Source organism: Thunnus albacares, chromosome 7 (assembly GCF_914725855.1).
Source record: "Thunnus albacares chromosome 7, fThuAlb1.1, whole genome shotgun sequence".
NCBI lineage: Eukaryota > Metazoa > Chordata > Actinopteri > Scombriformes > Scombridae > Thunnus > Thunnus albacares.
The window spans coordinates 6,514,534-6,531,730 of record NC_058112.1 but is presented as its reverse complement, the minus strand read 5'-3'; the positions used below and the strand labels follow the sequence as shown (position 1 = coordinate 6,531,730).

Below are 17,197 nucleotides of genomic sequence, written 5' to 3'. Positions count from 1 at the left end.
AGAGCAGTAAGTCAAAATACAAGTTCAGCAGAAAACTGTAGAAGTTGCCCGAGTGGAGGTTGTGAGTGAGACAGTCCCAGTTACTGATTTTTTTTACTATAATCAAACATATTTTTTGGGAGAAAAAGTAAAAGTTGTGTTATTCTTGATGAATGATTTAACAGAACAGTTTCTGTCATTAACCCCATATGTATGGACCCTGTAGCACCAACTGTACGTACAGTACTCTTCAACTGCTGTGATGTACTTGTTAGTGATTATAGGAAAAACCTCAATAACAAAAATGAAAGTTTTATTATGTTCAATAAGGACTTTTCAGTAAACTCTCAAAAATAAGATTTATTTCAGTATGTATTTTAAGATAAAACTGTATACAAATATCTAATGCTTGTCATTGAAAAACATGCAAAGGCACATTTACAAAACAGTAATTATATCTTCAGGTTTTTGCATTACTAACCAGAGCTTTACAAAAAGTACCAAAACAACACAAAAAACAGAACTATTTTGTGTGAAATTATAATATCAGAGAGACATCCTGCTAGTTCAAACTTTCTATACTGCCCAAGATGGAACAGTGTTACATGGTAATCAGTGAAATTCACATTTTCTTCACTCCTTCCATGTCAGGAATGTTTGAGAGAGAAATGACATTCATTAAAGACTAAAGACAGTGTCCATCATAGTTCATCCTTCACAATCGTTTCTTCTTTCTGGCTTTTGCGCTCACATCTGCACACAGCAGTGTGGTCGTCCGGCTGAGGCACCAGCTCCATGTCTGCATGTTGTGTTGGCTGTCCTGTCTGCCGCTCTGAGTACATGTGCAGTACTCTGTAGTAGTAACAGTAGAGTCTGCTGGGCTGCAGCAACTCTCTGGCCGCTGCCTGACCCGCTCTGGCAATCTCTTGTGCCTCGGAGTCATTCTCTTTGGCCCATTTGATTTTCTCCAACAGGTCCGACAGGTTTCTCTTCACAGGGACGTAGTGAGTGCCAGCTCTGAGATGGCTGTAGAAATGTTCATAAAACTGCGAGTCCTGCTTTAGAACCAGACTGTTCCCGAGCATCAGGTAAGGAAACCGATACGCTGCCACCGTTCCATCCACGTTCACTTGGTACTTGTACTGAAGAGAGATGAAACAGTAAATGCTTAAATGTGTAAGTGTCCTTACATGCTGTTTCTGAGTATAAACAGCTAGTTCTTGTCATGTGGGACAAGAACTTGGCCAAAAGAGGAGATGGCCTGAACGACAAGCTCTTCCTGCCTCAAGGAGAAAAGCTGCACATTGTAGCTTAAAGTTTTGTGATAGAAATGATATACGGTACATTAGAATACAAGTATTTACTTATATATGTTTTCCTCACCTTAAAGAAGTCAAAGAATCCAACAAGCGGTGCCTTGCCTACATGTTTCTCCCTGTCTCTGAAAAAGAACCATCCTGTGATTCCTGCGTCCAACAGCTCGGGATTTTTCTTGGACAGAGAGGCCAGCTGAAGACGCTCCTCGCGACTGTCCCGACCACGGAAAAATGCCCGATCTGTTTTGTTAGCCCAAGGAGGCCCTGGAAGGAAGCGGTCCAAATGTTACCAAAGACGGCAGGAACCGAGAAGATATGTGGTCCTAAAAGCTCTAAAAGCATCAGCTTTCATAAATTATTACACATACGGTTCATAACTGAATATTCCATCTGCACTGGTGCATAAAACTTCACACTTCTACTTCTAGTTTTCCCATAGACACAAGCTGTGTGGAGAAATTGTATGTACCTACAAAAAGTTACATAATGTTTTCCAGGGTTTTCACTTGTACTATAAAGACAACATACACCTGGAGTGAGGGTGGCTACTTCCCCTCACCTGTTTACATTCATCAACTGCCACTTTTTCTTACACAAGTCTGATAAAAAGGCAAAACCACACACACAAGGAATGACTGCAAATACAGCTGTGGGAGAATGTAGAACAGTATACAAATCTATATACTAAGAAGAGCATCTAATTAATCAGGATGGACTCTTGATTTAATTTCAAAACTATCGGTGGATTTGTCTATGAATTGTTCATTAACTGGTCAGCGCACTTTCTCATACAAAACACACTGGTAAGTGTAAGGATTAAAGCCAATGGTGAATCTTGAGGATCAACAGTAACAGAGGTAAGAATGTGGCCACTTAAGAACATTTTCTAGCTTCAAATGTAAAACAAGACCTATTTTAAAATAAACCTCTAGCTTGAAAAATGACTAAAACCATAAATCGATTATCTAAATAGTCACCCATTCATTTTCTCCTGATCAACTTATCAATTAATCAACTAATCGTTGCAGGTGTACTGCAAAGACAAACTGTAATTTAGCGTAAATCCAAGGCACTTTAAGGAGGAGTTGTCAATAGTAATCAAAATTAAGCAAGTAAGTTTGGGCATGCATTAATATGAAGAGGTACATCACTTTTTTTCTAGACAACTAAAAAAACTCATAATAACAAAAGAAAAAAAACACATAACAATGAGTTGCTGCAGTCAAAAGAAAGATAATTTATGTCCAGTTTTCACACCAGAGGGCCCAGTACTGAACCCTGTAGCTCCCCCTTGCAGACAGATAAACATCTGGTCAACCTGAACCAAGCAGTAACTATCATGGCTTGAGGCTGAAGCCACTGTTGAAGTTTATTTAAGTGTAATGCCACCGACAGTAGCGAGGCTCCAAAAAATCCCTGGTTCCAATCGACTCCCATTCAAAACGCGACAACTTCTCTCTAGAAATACTAAGTCAATCATTTTTTTCAATGATTCATTTTGGTCTCAATCGCTAAATTCAAGCCTTCTAATAAGTGTGCTGGTGGTCATTTTAGAAATCATTGCTCCATTCGTAAGATTTGAAGACTTACAGTAGCTTTGATGTCGGCCGTGTGGGCGTTGATTGACAGCTGTGATTGACAGTTGGCTCACCTGCTGCTCTCCCCGACTCCAGGACTCACTAAGGTCAGAGATTACTGTAGCAATATCTCAGTGAGTTTAATGTTACTTGATAATGATACCTGCCCTGTTGGCACAATTTGGCTAAAGTAGCTAACATTAGCTCAAATGTGCAGCGCTCGGTGTTCCCTGTAAGCTAGCGTTGGCTTCAGTCCGAGGTGGCGCAGCGTGTTTCCAAAGTGTGAAACACAACACCCTGCACTCCTAAACTAGAAGGTCCTGGCTCCAAGCAGAAAAGATGGCTGCACCGACCTTCACAACTTGTCAGTAAAAGTGATTTGTATTTAAAGAGGAATGCTAACTACCTGGCAGTACAGGGACAAATGTATGAACTTTGTCCCCATAAACGGATCGGTAACTTATACAGACAGGGCATCACGTCACTGCTACATCAAGCCTCACAGTGGCTAGGGAGTGTGTGTGTGTGTGTGTGTGTGTGTGTGTGTATGTGTGTTTTACCTGTATTGCCTTGGACAGACAGCAGATCATTGGTGACACCTCTCATGGTCTCCAGAGTGGAGTGTGTGACCTCATAGGTGGGGAGGACAATGTCTCGTGTCTCTGTAGAGCCGCACCAAGACAAGACTGGAACAGGTCCGGGACTGGCATCCGCTCTCCTGGTCTCTAACGGCCAGTCACCAACATTGATGTAAAACTCCACATCAGGCACCCTCACCTTAAACAGCAGATTAGAGATCCCAGGACAACAGAAGTCAGTAATCAAGTGATGTCACATGGCTCTGACAGAAAGGTTATTTGTCATTAATGAAACATGGGTGCTTTATGACAAATATTCCTGATCATATTGTGCATCTCTGGTCAAATAAGACCATAACAGTCTCTTGATTAAAGCTGCAGGAATAGTGGCCAAAACATGCAAAAACAGTGGTACAATCCTTACCTTCCTTGTTAGAGACAGCAGTATTTCATCAGAGAACATCTTGAAGTCGGTGTATTTTCCCAGCGTGCGGCGGTAGAGCTGATTGTTGATGATGGCGTAATGAATGATACCTCCTCTATTTGCGAATCTGCGAGGCACTTCCTCTCTGAGCTGCTGCAGGTCGACCGCTGGAAAAGATTTAAAGTCCGCCAGAATCTGAGGCTCCTTAGCGGGACACTGCATGACGTCCTGCCAGACGGAGGCATCAGATTCAGGACAGTCACAGTATTCATGATAGACTGGACCTGAGCATCAAAAATAAAAAATCAGGGTTAGATAAGAGAGCTTGCAGTTCCCACTGAAACAACTAAACTCAAAGCAAGGGGACATTTGTGACTTCCCCTTTTTTTCCCCTTTCGCAAAGCACCGGCATTTTTACATTTCGGATTTGTTTCACAAGTTGTAGTAAAGCCTAATTTCTGAGATAGGATGGACTTGCATGATGAGAAATTTCCTCACACCATTTTTTTCAAAGCATCTGATGTTCATCACAAGAACTGGAGGTAGATTGTGAAGTGACATGTTTGTGCTTTAGGCACAATTGCAAAATAACTTCCTCTATAAATGATGATAAAATAACAGGATGTTCATTTATTTTGCATACGAACGACAGTGACAGGCTCTTTTTATGGTAAGTACTCATTGTGCATACATGTGGTCACTTTGGTGATACAGTGTGCATGCGCTCTTCCCACTCAGCCCTTCAGTCACTCTGTTTATAATGCATGACACAGAACACACCTGGTACAGTGTAGGGTGACTTGGCAACGGCAGCATCTTGATGGAGGACCTGGACTCTGAGGCCTTTCAGGGCCGTGCTGTACAGCCGGTACCTCACCAAGAAGGAGCCGTCTCTTCTGTCCAGAGGTGGAGGGACGTGGACACGGATGTGCTCATTATTATCCAGGGAACTTATCTTCACTTTAAATGTGTCTTTACCTGAACGACATAAGTGGAGAGCATTCAGTGACAGACCTGTTGACAGGGCTGCTGTAGCTTTATTACAGAAACACAGAACATTAATATATTTGATTATTTTGGTTGTAAAAGAGTCTTTTGTATCAAGGCTAGAGATCATCCAAGATGAATTATGAACACTAAAACTGTTTTGTAGGTTCAAAATTAGACTATTGATATGCTCTTGTCGACAATAACTTGAAAAGACAGCTGTTATAATAGCAAAATACGTCTATAGCCTTGAAGCTCTAATATGTTCCGGCAGAGCTTTCAATCTGGTGCAGTAGGAAATTAGCTTGACATTAGCTAACATTCCTTGGCAGTAACCGCTCTACTAGCGTTTCAGTGATGCTGTGTTTACAATAATGACAATATGAGCACACACTGTATTTATAATGGTTTTACCTGGAGATAAAGTCAGGTTTTCTCCTTTGGAGTTGACCGCCTGAATGAAGAAGAAGCGGACTGGTAAAACTATGTCGGGGTTCAGCCCTGGACCCCAGATGAGACATCTCTCTGGACTGATTCCTTCACTGTCAGAAACCGGCAAGTTAACGCTAATAAATACGCATAAAACTATGAACCTGCATAGTAAACCGCTCTGCAAAGGCTTGACTAAGTCAACGCTGCGCCTACAAACCATATTCCTCCAAGAACGGATAGCTGGACGGCGAAACTTACTAAATATTGACGGCAAAGTTTTACTCCTCCGCCGACATGTTGGTGAAGAGAAACACGCCCATTACCCGGTGATGCCTTCACGGACGTCGAGAATGTGGGCTGAGGATTGTGAACGCACCACCAAAGACCTACATACTGTATATATTGTGAAGTATTGACAAAACAATCTCACCCACTCAAGGTCTACTTACTCACATGTTCTGGTGCTTTCAACTGACTGTTCCTGACCAGATACTACAGATAACAACCTCATTTGTTTAAAAATAATAATAATAATAATAATAAAATAATACAAAGCATGATTATTTAGTCTTTGTGTTATAATTATTGTTGTCAATTAGGTATTACTAAATCTGGAGCTACTGTTTCTGTAGTTTAATGTTTGAATGCAGTGGACAAGATATTCTGGATGAAATAATTTACCATAAATTAAGCACACGCTGTTATAGACTATTGTAATATTTCCGCTGTCATTCAACAGATCTTCATGTATCTCTAGAGCCACAGTTTGGGGAAGTAGTAGGATCTTAGCTGCTTGGTGTGACAAAGCATCACACTTTATCTAATGTGTTTAAACAATTTCAGTTGAAAAGAAGAGGAACTTCAGTTTTTATGTCTTTATTTCACAGAAATGTACATTTTAGCCCAAAAAGTTTCATTTTAAAAGTGACAGTTGTCTTGTATAAAAGGTAAGCACAGAGAGGCAGTTTGATACTGTATAGTACACCTGAGTCTCTTGAACATTTATGTTACTGGGTCATTTTGATGGCAATTACATACACATTTTATGGTACAGGTTTGCACCAAGTGTCAATGTGTCAATGACATTGAAAATCACACATGTTTAAATGACAAAAGTAGTCTTATCAGCATTAGGCATACATAATACCCCTGTGATGTTGGATAGTATTAGATCATCAGTAGTGTTCATACATTGATATGGTTTTGTTTTGTGACTGGATGATTACAGAGAATAAACCAGTTTTATAGTAAATCACAAAATTAGTATGCAAAGATGTTTTCTGTTTTGTGTCCCAGCTTGTCTAGATTTGGCAGACAGGCATACTGGATCATCGGTGGTGGACCGCACAGGACAACCAGGACATCAGTGGACGGAGCAGGGAGGTGGTCCTTGATCATGTCGGAGGTCACAAACCCTGAGCTGTAGCGCCAGTCTAGAGAACAAGACAACACAGAGATAAAGACAGCTTGACCTTCAACCTCAGAGAACCTGATTTTTAATCAGTTGCAACTCATTATTTAATTATTTTTATAGCTACGAAACTAATTCACGATGGATTCTCTGAAAAAGTTCCCCTTTTAACACAGTTCTTATGCATACAGCCAAAAAACTAAAAGAGCCTCCATCCTGTTTCTGTGTGAGCATAATGTGACAAGATTTACCAAACTGTTACATCTATGGTTTAATCACGAGAGAATAATAAATATGAAACACTTTTTCTTCATATTATTTTTACTTAATCTCTCTTTCCATTGTGCCTCAGAAGCAGCAGTGGTGAAGGGTGAGCAGAACCAAAAGGAGGATCTCTTCTTCTCACAGATAAGACATGACATGAAAAGAAAGAATCAAATCTGTGATAAAATGATCTGCTTAGTTTTTGATCTTCTCTGGGTGTAGATTAAGTTTTCTGCTCATAGTTTCAATGAAGTCATTAATAACAAGAAACACGAGAGGTTTCTTCAACCTGTGCTTTCATCCATACCTCCTTCCAGGGCAACCAAATAATGACACTACTAAGGAAGAGCAAGTGCACCTTTTCTAATGAATAATGATGAAGGGCCGATTTCTATTCTGTGTGGAAATAATGAAGATGCAACAAGACAGAATACAAGCAGCTTTCAAGGCCTTGACAACAGAGATTATGTAACAATATTATGCTAATTAATTTCTGTTCCCTTTAAGGATTATGCAAACGAAGACATGAGAGTTTTGCTAAGCTACTGTAACACCTTGTTGGAGATATCTCCCTGCTTGGCCTGCAGGGATTTTCTTCAGCTGAGGAGTCTTTGCTCAGTTACTTGCTCTGAATATTCAACAGTGAAACCGGCTTTGAGACTGATTTATTTAGTTTCATATTGCCTGCCACTGCACTAATACTCACATGTATATCCTGTATAGTTACATGATAAATCTATTCATGGAAAGTGTTTCCATCATGTCCTATATTATAAGAAGTAAGGTGTAATGTTCAATTCAGTAATCTTTTAAATTTGAAATGACCATTCAAATGACAGTGTGACTGAAAATATAAAGCTAGACATGTCATTTTTATTGTGATATTTTGTATTTTGCTTAAGAGTTGGTGTTATGTAAGTGTATGTATAAGGCCCAGAAGACACATTTTAGAGTTTTGTTCACATGCTATTCAATGCTCTATAAAGGTGCAGCACTTTTTAAACACTGATATACAGTATTATTGTCACATTAATTAAGCCCAACTGTGATACCTTTAAAAAAAACTGCACTGCAAACAAGACAAGTCTACAGTCACGCTCTGTGCACAGCAGTACTTCAAACTCAATCCTAATGTCAGCATGCTAACATGTTCACAGTGACAGTGCTAACATTTACCATGATTACCATCTTAGTGCAGCCTGTTAGCATGCTAACATTTGCTAATTAGCACTAAAGATAAAGAACAGCTGAGGCTGAAGGGTGTGTCCTTAGTTTTGCAGTTGTTTAGTCATGACCTGATGATGTCACTAAAGGAAAAGTCATTGGACCACCAAAGTTATGACAATTCATACTGAGGGGGACATGAATGTCTGTACCAAATTTTATGGCAATTAATTCAACAGTTCAAAATAGACAGTTCACTCAAAATCCACAAACGTCAACCTCATCGTTGTGTTACAGGAAAACTCAGGGGATCATGAAAGTCATAGTATTCAACCATCCTATAATTGTTGAGATATTTCAATCTGCACCAAAGCTGTGGTGGCAGACCAACATTGCCATCTCTAGAGCCATGGCTACAAGTCTGTTTAAAAACTAATTCAGTTTCTCACTGAGTCTCCTTATTTATAAAGGTGAGGTAAGATTATTTTATTTCTATCCAATGCATACTGTTTCATTCATTTCATTTAATCTCAAATGCAGTTTCTTGTACTAGTGCATCCAGTCTTACCCAGTTTTTGTGTCAAGACACTGACATTGACAAGAAAATCAGTAAACAAGGGGAACTATATGGCAACAAGTGGAATCATTTAACTTCATTAGGATTCATTTTTCTTGTTTTATTAAAAATGTGTCATGACGCCTAAATCTATGACCAAAAGTCTTGATAAAGATGCCCACTTAAAATCATACAAATTTGTAAAGATGATACGGCTAACATGTAAGCAAACTACTACCTTTTAACACATCCAGCAGATACAAACCGACATTAACATTCATGTAAAGTCATGTTTCTGGCAACCTAATGAATATGTTAAATGTCTAAATGCTCCACTATGTTCACCAGTCAGCCACTTTGTCTGTCTGCTTTTAGGTGCTGGGTAGGTAGCGTTCAGGGGGTTTTTAAGACTGATGCAGCTGAAAATGACACTGATTAAAGTGACAAACTGAACCAAAATAGTAAAGTTGGAGACCATAAAACCAAAACAGTGAGCTGAAAGAAGCTAAAATACTCTGCAGAGCTGAGGGGAACTGTGGAGTCGTTGATAATTCTCTGTGAGTTTATCACTACAAGCATCCCAAATGTTAATATAAAAATATTGATTAGTGAAGCTTTAAAATATAAGGGTTTTTTGCATTGTGCATTAAAATGTTTTGTAGTGCTGGTGTTCAAAATAATTTACAATTCAATTTAATGCCACATTACACATTAAAGTCCACATTACACATAAATACTATTGCTTCTTTGGTCAGAGGTAACATTTTTCCACTGCCTGCAGCACCTGCCATTGTAGGAAACTCTGTAAGCTTTAGTTGTTTGTGATGGAAAAACAGCACCCACCACCTGATCTGATGTTAAAACACTACACAGTGAAACCTTTATCACAAAGGGTAGTTTGTATGAAGTGTGAGCCACCAGACACCTTGTTGTTAGGTCCATAGTTAAAGAAATGCTGCCTTACCCTGTGGAGGTTTGTCCAGCGTGTACCAGACCTTAACTTTGTCAGGATGGTTCTTCTTCACCTCCTCCAGCTCCTCCCTCAGTAGAATATCTTTTTCAGTCTGAGACAGCAAGTGACAGAGATGTTATTTCTCCAGAGCATTTTCATTTATGTACAGTAATACTATTTACCAATGAGACACAAGGAAAGCTTTCCCAAAACAATACAGTCTTGCACAGAGCTGACCTGATTAGCAAATATGAGAGAGCACTTGGTGTTGTCATTGGGGTCTTCTGTGATCCTGCGAATTAATTGCAGCATAGGAGTTATACCTGTGATGGTAAAAGACATCGGTTAGTCTCAGAGGATGTGCATGTCTATCTGAGGGGATGACAAGGAGGAAAAATGTTGCCTTTTCTCATTTCACAATAATATGGTATTGTCAACAGTGGGGCTGCAAAGAAAATATCATCAAATGAACCTGAAAGTTAAACTATATGACAGCTTTAAGTGCTCAAAAAGAGAGAAAAGCCACATAACCTGCAGAACTGTTCACTTTTTACCTATACAGTAACAATCCCTCTATCTGCAACACACAAATATAATCTATAATATAATACAACAGGCAATAGGTGCAATTACAGGAATCGCTTTTTTTCTCAGAGAGCGGGATATTTCATTCTGCAGAGATGTTCCTCTCAATCAATACAAGCATTAATTACAATAATTCATAAGAAATGTAAATGAACCTGTTCCGCCAGCGATCATGCCAACGTGCTTAAACTTCTGAACCTTCGGCTCTGACTTCTTGTCAGGTCGGATGGAAAACTGACCTGAATAGAAGAGAAGAAGTCTCAATGTCAGTTTGTATTTTAGGCCAAAGCAGCGCAGACACAGTCTTATATTGTACCACAGTGACATCTGCTGGGGTAAGTATATACAAATACAGGGAGTGTTTTCAATATTCTTTCATTATTCTTTCTGTATTTTTCCTTCTTTCTTTTCACACACACACACACACACACACACACACACACACACACACACACACATGCCGTACCATTCCCCTTATAGACCAGCAGTCCATTGGGTCCCCTGAAGTCAATTGTGTCTCCAACAGCCATGTTGTCCAGGTGCTGAGACATCTTCCCTCCATCTGGGAAGGAGGGGTGACTGTTCTTATAGTACACCTGAAGATGTTACAGAACAGTTTTAGTGTTTCATCTTATCGCCTATCAGTGGCTCTTCAGGGCATTGAAAAGATGTTTTCCTGCTAATTAGTAAATTTAATGGGCAGGAGTTTCTGTTTTGTGGCAAGCTGCATCCAAAATATCAAAACATCCACTTAAACCCATTAACATGTTCTTTTGGCCAGTTGGTCTCAGCATAACAAGCTGTAAACACAACATTGTGTTACCACCTTATAAAGGTGATTTGCGGAACATGTTAGCAAACAATTGCTTATTTAGACCTCCATTAGATTAGCATTAATGTGGAATCGTGTTTTCCGTCCACCTGACAAATGTAAGTCCAATATTTGCTCTCCTTTTAGCTCTGTTTTGGTTTCTACCAACTAATGACAGAAATATCTTGCTCTTTAGCTGCTAAATGCTCCACCATGCTCACCAGTTAGTCACTAACTTTGTTTGCTATTTGATGCTGAACAGGTAATGTACAGTGGAGCTTTTTCATTAGCATCTTTCATACAGCTGCCTGTTACAGCTGGAAATAAGGTTAATGAAGAGTGATGAGAGTTAATAAAAAAAAAGTAAAGTTGTGGCTGTAAAACCAAAACAATGAGCTAAAAGACACTAAAATGCTCCAAGCTGTAAGGAACTGCTTAGTCGGGTGATGATGATGTTATTGTCATTGGATCCTTTGCTAATAAGAAATTATTGATTAAAACAGCTTTAAGGCTAAAGTCTTATGAGTCTCCTTTTTAAAACATTAGATATTTAAATTGATTTGATATTTACTTCATTAGATTTTTACCTTTTTGTGGGTCCTGCCAATGAGACATAAGGATACAACTTCTAATAAGCTATCCTGTATAACGGGTTCAAAGGTTGTGACTTATAGCTTTAATGATGGCAATTTATAGTAAGCCATTTATAGTATAAGCCATTATATTGCTCTAGCATGAGTGACACCAAGTGTTGTGTCAATTTGGTATGGTATGGTATGGTATATCACTGTTACAGTATGTCAGTTATGTTCCACTGTCATGTACCACTTCCCACTGATTCTTTCTGACATATGCCACTATTGATCATGACATGCTGCTATGTGGCATGTGGTGTGTTTTAGTGTCATATGTTTGACTTGTAGTATGTCACTGCTGTTCAACTGGCATATGGCACACAGACACTTTATGTTACTGGTGTAAGATGAATCTTTACTGGCATGTGCTGCTGCTGTGTGCCACATAAAAACGGTATGTCACTGGTGTGAGCAGTAGGACATAACAAAAACTGCTTACAATCAGCTACTTTTCAATTTGCATTTGCAGATGCTTGGAAGCTCACAGCTTTTTTGGCAGCATTTAACATTTTCAACTGCAGACTTGATGGAATATTATCATGGCCCTTTACAATGACTTTCTAACAACCTGACAACTATATTAATGGCTTGAATGGCTTAAAAAATAAGTCATGAATAAAGCCATTAGTTACAACCTATACTTAATAAAGGATGACTTAATAAAAAGTGCAACTGACATAAGATATCAAAAAAGACAATGAGGTAGACAGCTGATACCTACAACAACCCAAACAAAATCCTATGAGCCATTTCATGGTGTTTTCTGTTGTTATGTGTCATATATCAGTAATTTTAATTACCTTTACCACAAGGTCAACATATCCCTGGTCCTCATCACTGGAGACTGGAGTGTAGGCTCTGACCACCAGACTGCCATTCACCTTGGCTGACAGGTACACATGCTGACCTGGTGCAGAGGACAGAGAGGAGTCAGGATAAGTGAGGAGTGGGTTTGAGGGGGGAAAATGCATGAGGAATTTCAAAATCTATATTTAGGCTCTTCGTTCACCTCCACAGCATTATTTTCAATAGCTAATACTACGATATGTTTCACTGCAATTTGGGACACTAATAAAGCTCTAATACACCAGCATATACTTTTTTTCTTGAAAGACTGACTTTTTATTGTTCCTAATCACATCTATGTCCCGTAAATGTAACCTACTATTCTTTGATGTGTTGCACTTCAGTTGGTGGATTCATTCATAGATCAAAATGGACCAAAACTCAGCAGGTCTAAGGCCGAGGTGCTAAAGCTTCATAAGGAGGAGTACACTGAGGACTGACTGAAAACTTACATTAATATTGAACAACTGCTGCAGTGTGCTGATCATGCTTTGTTCTCATTAAGATACTTTGAATCATCTTACAGTAAAGCACTGGTAGAAAATTAGTGTTTCAGTACCTACTGGCAGTCCAAGGATATGAGCTGAAGAGGGAAGGCCAAACCGAAATTTCTTTGTGTCATGGCTGATTTCCTACACAAGGACACACACAACAAAATCAACATGAGAGCACATAACCTTGCTAAATTGGATCCCCAGGCTTAAAACACATTAAACTTCACTGTTCTGTTGGTGGGTCAGTCATTACAAACTCATACTGTGCAGCCAGACCCACAAAACTTGATTTTGAATTCTTTGGAGATCCCAGAGTCAGTCTGAATTGTGGATAAAAGTGTATAAAGTAAAGCACAAGACATCCAAAATGTTTCCATTTGAAGTGATGGTGCAGCCATAAAAATAATGGAGTCTGGGGTTTGAATATTTCACTCATTGAAATCATCATTTAGTTTTACAGACATATACATTATTTCCGACCTTAAAGCTATTTAACCAGGAAACTGTGTGTTAAGGTATTTTACTTCAAAAAGCCCACATATGAGCTTCAGTTACACAACAGATTGATGATTTGATTTTGATTAGTTTTGGTAACAAACAATATATACAACAATACAGTACAAACATTCCTCTAAATGGGGAATTTAACTCATGTCTTATATCTGTCTGTTATAGTGACACATTAAAACTAAAACAGTGGTTGGCCAACGAAACATGACAATGTTTAACCTCCGGGTTTCATCAATTTCATGTGGATTGACACTTTTTGTTGGCCAGCCATGTTTTTTGTAGCAAATAAACTAGACCATAAATGTAAGCTCAGATCTTAATTTCTGCAGTGAGTTATATGCTACATTGTTCCCTCACATTATCTATCTGCATTGTATTCATGACATAGCAGTTGAATATTGTGTTATACAAAATTAAAGGGGCACTCCAGCAATTTAGTATTGCACTTCCATAGTGTTTGGAGACTTACAGGAAACAGATTTAAAAAATCATGGTTAAAATCTAAAGAGCAGGCCTCATTATGTCATCATCAGGGTTATTTTTTCAAACTTAGTACAGTTCCAACTAGAGCTACAGACTGTTTTGATACGTGTATGTATGTGTGTGTGTGTGTGTGTGTGTTTGTATGCAGCCTACCTGTTTTTCTATTAGCTGGAGAGGATATTTGACCGCAGGGTCCTGCAGAGTGACAGGCTGCGTCTTCTTCTTCTCTCCTGCAGAGCCTCGCAGGAGGAAGTACAGCACCGTCACTGCCAACACAGAAACAGCCACCAGCACAGGGATCTGCAGGACAGAAATCACATACAATGTGGACACGCAGAATGCACAAAACTATAAGCTGCTCCATTTTTGTAGAGATAATATCATTCTCCATTAGTGCATTTCATTTTGCCGTTTTAACATGTTTTATAAGTTATACCCTCTACTATGACATTGTTAAGAACATGAATAAATGAAAAAAGACATGTTGAATAAGATAAATAAAATAAAAGATTCATTCTCACCATGTTGATAGTTTTAACATGTAACAAAGTGTGTCAGAGCTTCCTTCTCCTCACACAGCCTGAAAGACCAGTCCACAGAGTAAATGATAGCCTCATGGACACACAGACATAGTGACGGGCCTCCCAAGGGGTGTGGCTTGCTGCTGGGGGAAAGGTAACACACTGTTCAAAGCACCAATAGGAGGACAGATCCCATCATGACACTACATAGTACAGAGGTGGTGTACAGGCAGTGAGGAGCAGAGCCATGAAATCACACCACTGGGAGAGGGGAGGGGAGAGCGAGAGAGGTTACATAACACACACTATAGCTGCTGAGACCTGCTGGGAGAGAGAATAGTTCATTTATTGCACAGAAGAAATGACAAGTATTTGTAATATGTTTGAAAGCTGGTGATCTTGGATGGCTGTGCATAAAACATACAATGCACTTCTTAAAAAGACTGAAGTCTTTCCTCAGGTTAACTTAAACTGAGGATAAGGACTATGAACAATGTTTGAATGAGTTCAAAGTCCAAAACAAGTGTTTGTTGAACCTGTACAAAAATCATGCAGGGAAACAATGATCGTATAAAGTTTATTGACCTTTAATGACATTATAACAGATAAAGTGCAAAGTGCTCTACATAAATGATGCAGACAAACATGAAAAAACAAAACTAAGACAGACATAATGTAAAATAATTAAGCCAAACAAATGATACCAATGTTTTAGAGGTGCTTTGAAAGGAGATACCAGTTTTGTTTAACAGATGTAAAGTAGAACCTTGATTTCCAACCAGAGGTTATTACAGCAACAGTAGGGGAGACAAAAGTCCACGACTGGAATAGACCTTATGCAAACTCACTATCACATTCCAACTATAGCTGCTTCACATCCGGTTGAGGTCACAAGCTACAGTAACTTTAGTAGTGTTAGAAAAACGCCTGGCAGAAGGCATCACGTTCTTGATTATTCTTCTCATTATTATTATTATTTTTACTGTAGTGATACAGTAATTTCTGCATCATTTCTTATATTATTGGATGGATTTTTTTTTAACATTTATTGTTAGTATTATGACTTTTTGATGTAAGACCTATTTTTTAGATTTTGGGAAACAAATTACTTTTTTTTGTTGTCTTTTTCGTAGGTGCAAATTGTATAAGGGAGGCAGTTTACCTCTGCCTGCCTCCACACCCAGGTTGAATGAGATCTACCATGACCTTCCCACTGATGTTGCTGACCTCACAGGTAGACATCTGGGACCTGCCAGAGAAAAATGCTGACCTATAGATTTTACATGGAACAAAGTCATCAACAAGAAACCCTCTGTCAACCATGATGTCAACCATCCCAGGTCTTAACAGGGACAGATGATCTGTTTGTCACTGATAGATCAGGCATACAGCGATGAGATCTAGTATCCAGATCCTCTTTGATCCTAGTACAGTGTACAGAAAGTTGCTCTATGTTGTGATGATCCCACTGACTGTGGACTAGCGGATTTCATATCTATCAGCAAGGTCCTGCTGTTTTGAGCCCAATGCCGGATAGATGAGTAACAGGAACATCTCATCTATGGGTTGCAAGAAATGAGTCTGTTCAAAACAAAACAATCATCAAAGTATTTAATTCAGTTAAATCTGCTTTTGAAAATAATTATTTGCCCCTTTCCTTGATTCAAATATACAGATTACCCAGATAGCATGCGGAAGTGGGCCACTTCAGGCAATGATGCGGCACTGCTGGCCTTCTTCTGGCCCAGACAAAATGGATGTGAGCCTGAAGTGGCCTACATGTAAAATAACAAATATGGCCCAAATATCCCAAAACAAATGTGGGCCATTTTGGGCAAAGATGCCGTAATCTCAGCAATGTGTAAAGTGGATGTGACCCTAAAGTCACCCATGTGATACATAGTGAATATGTCCCAAATATCACAAAACAAATGTGGGCCTTTGGCAAAGATCTGGCAGAGTCGACAATAGTTCATGTGGGTGGAAACCAAAAGTGGCCCACATATGGTGCAGCAAATGTGGCCCAGTTATCTTAAAAAATACCTAGGCCAGTTCTGACAAAGATACGGCACAGTAAGCACTGGCTTGACTTGATGTGAACCTTAAGTGGCCGACATATGATATGTCAAATATGGCCTAAATACTATACAACAAATTTGGCCCACTTTTGGCAATTGTATGGCACAGTCAGCACTGGCTGTCATAGTGTGAGCCTCATGTGGCCCACATTTGAAATAGTAAATATGGCCCATATATTGCTGAACATTATCGGGCCACTTTAGGTAAAGATGTGGCACAATTGATACTGGCTTATCTGAATGTGAACCTTAAGTGGCCCGCATATGATGCAGCAAATGTGGCCTGTTTATCTTAAACATATCTGGGCCAGTTCTGGCAAATATACAACACAGTAAGCACTGGCTAATAAGGGTGTGAGCCTAGAATGACCCATATTTGAAATGGTGAATATGGCCCAAATATGGTTGAACAGTATTCGGCCACTGTAGGTAAAGATGCGGCGCAATTAGTATCGGCTAATCTGGAAGTGAGCCTGAGGTGGCCAACATATGATTCAGCCAATGTGGCCCGGTCATCTTAAAACATATCTGGGCCAGTTTTGACCAAGATACGGCACACTCAGAACTGGCTAATCTGGATATGATATGATATGA

At 39.3% G+C, this 17,197-nt stretch overlaps 2 protein-coding genes and 1 long non-coding RNA gene across 3 annotated transcripts; 1 reads left to right on the top strand and 2 right to left on the bottom strand.

Moving 5' to 3' along the window:
- Positions 1-319: 319 nt before the first annotated feature.
- Positions 320-5,604, bottom strand: poglut3 (protein O-glucosyltransferase 3). Its single transcript, XM_044355433.1, has 6 exons — positions 5,276-5,604; positions 4,655-4,852; positions 3,875-4,158; positions 3,433-3,649; positions 1,363-1,559; positions 320-1,121 (listed from the first exon to the last, which is right to left on the bottom strand). Exons 1-6 carry the CDS (start codon positions 5,511-5,513, stop codon positions 681-683), a joined length of 1,575 nt encoding a protein of 524 aa, XP_044211368.1. The 5' UTR covers positions 5,514-5,604; the 3' UTR covers positions 320-680.
- Positions 3,657-6,671, top strand: LOC122985063. Its single transcript, XR_006404012.1, has 3 exons — positions 3,657-3,724; positions 4,527-4,544; positions 6,590-6,671. It is a non-coding gene; the product is annotated as an uncharacterized LOC122985063 (long non-coding RNA).
- On the bottom strand, positions 6,154-14,617 carry LOC122985057 (NADH-cytochrome b5 reductase 2). Its single transcript, XM_044355434.1, has 9 exons — positions 14,526-14,617; positions 14,158-14,304; positions 13,077-13,149; positions 12,472-12,578; positions 10,692-10,821; positions 10,381-10,464; positions 9,878-9,963; positions 9,653-9,752; positions 6,154-6,726 (listed from the first exon to the last, which is right to left on the bottom strand). The coding sequence occupies exons 1-9, from the start codon at positions 14,526-14,528 to the stop codon at positions 6,554-6,556; spliced, it is 903 nt and encodes a 300-aa protein (XP_044211369.1). The 5' UTR covers positions 14,529-14,617; the 3' UTR covers positions 6,154-6,553.
- Positions 14,618-17,197: the final 2,580 nt, after the last annotated feature.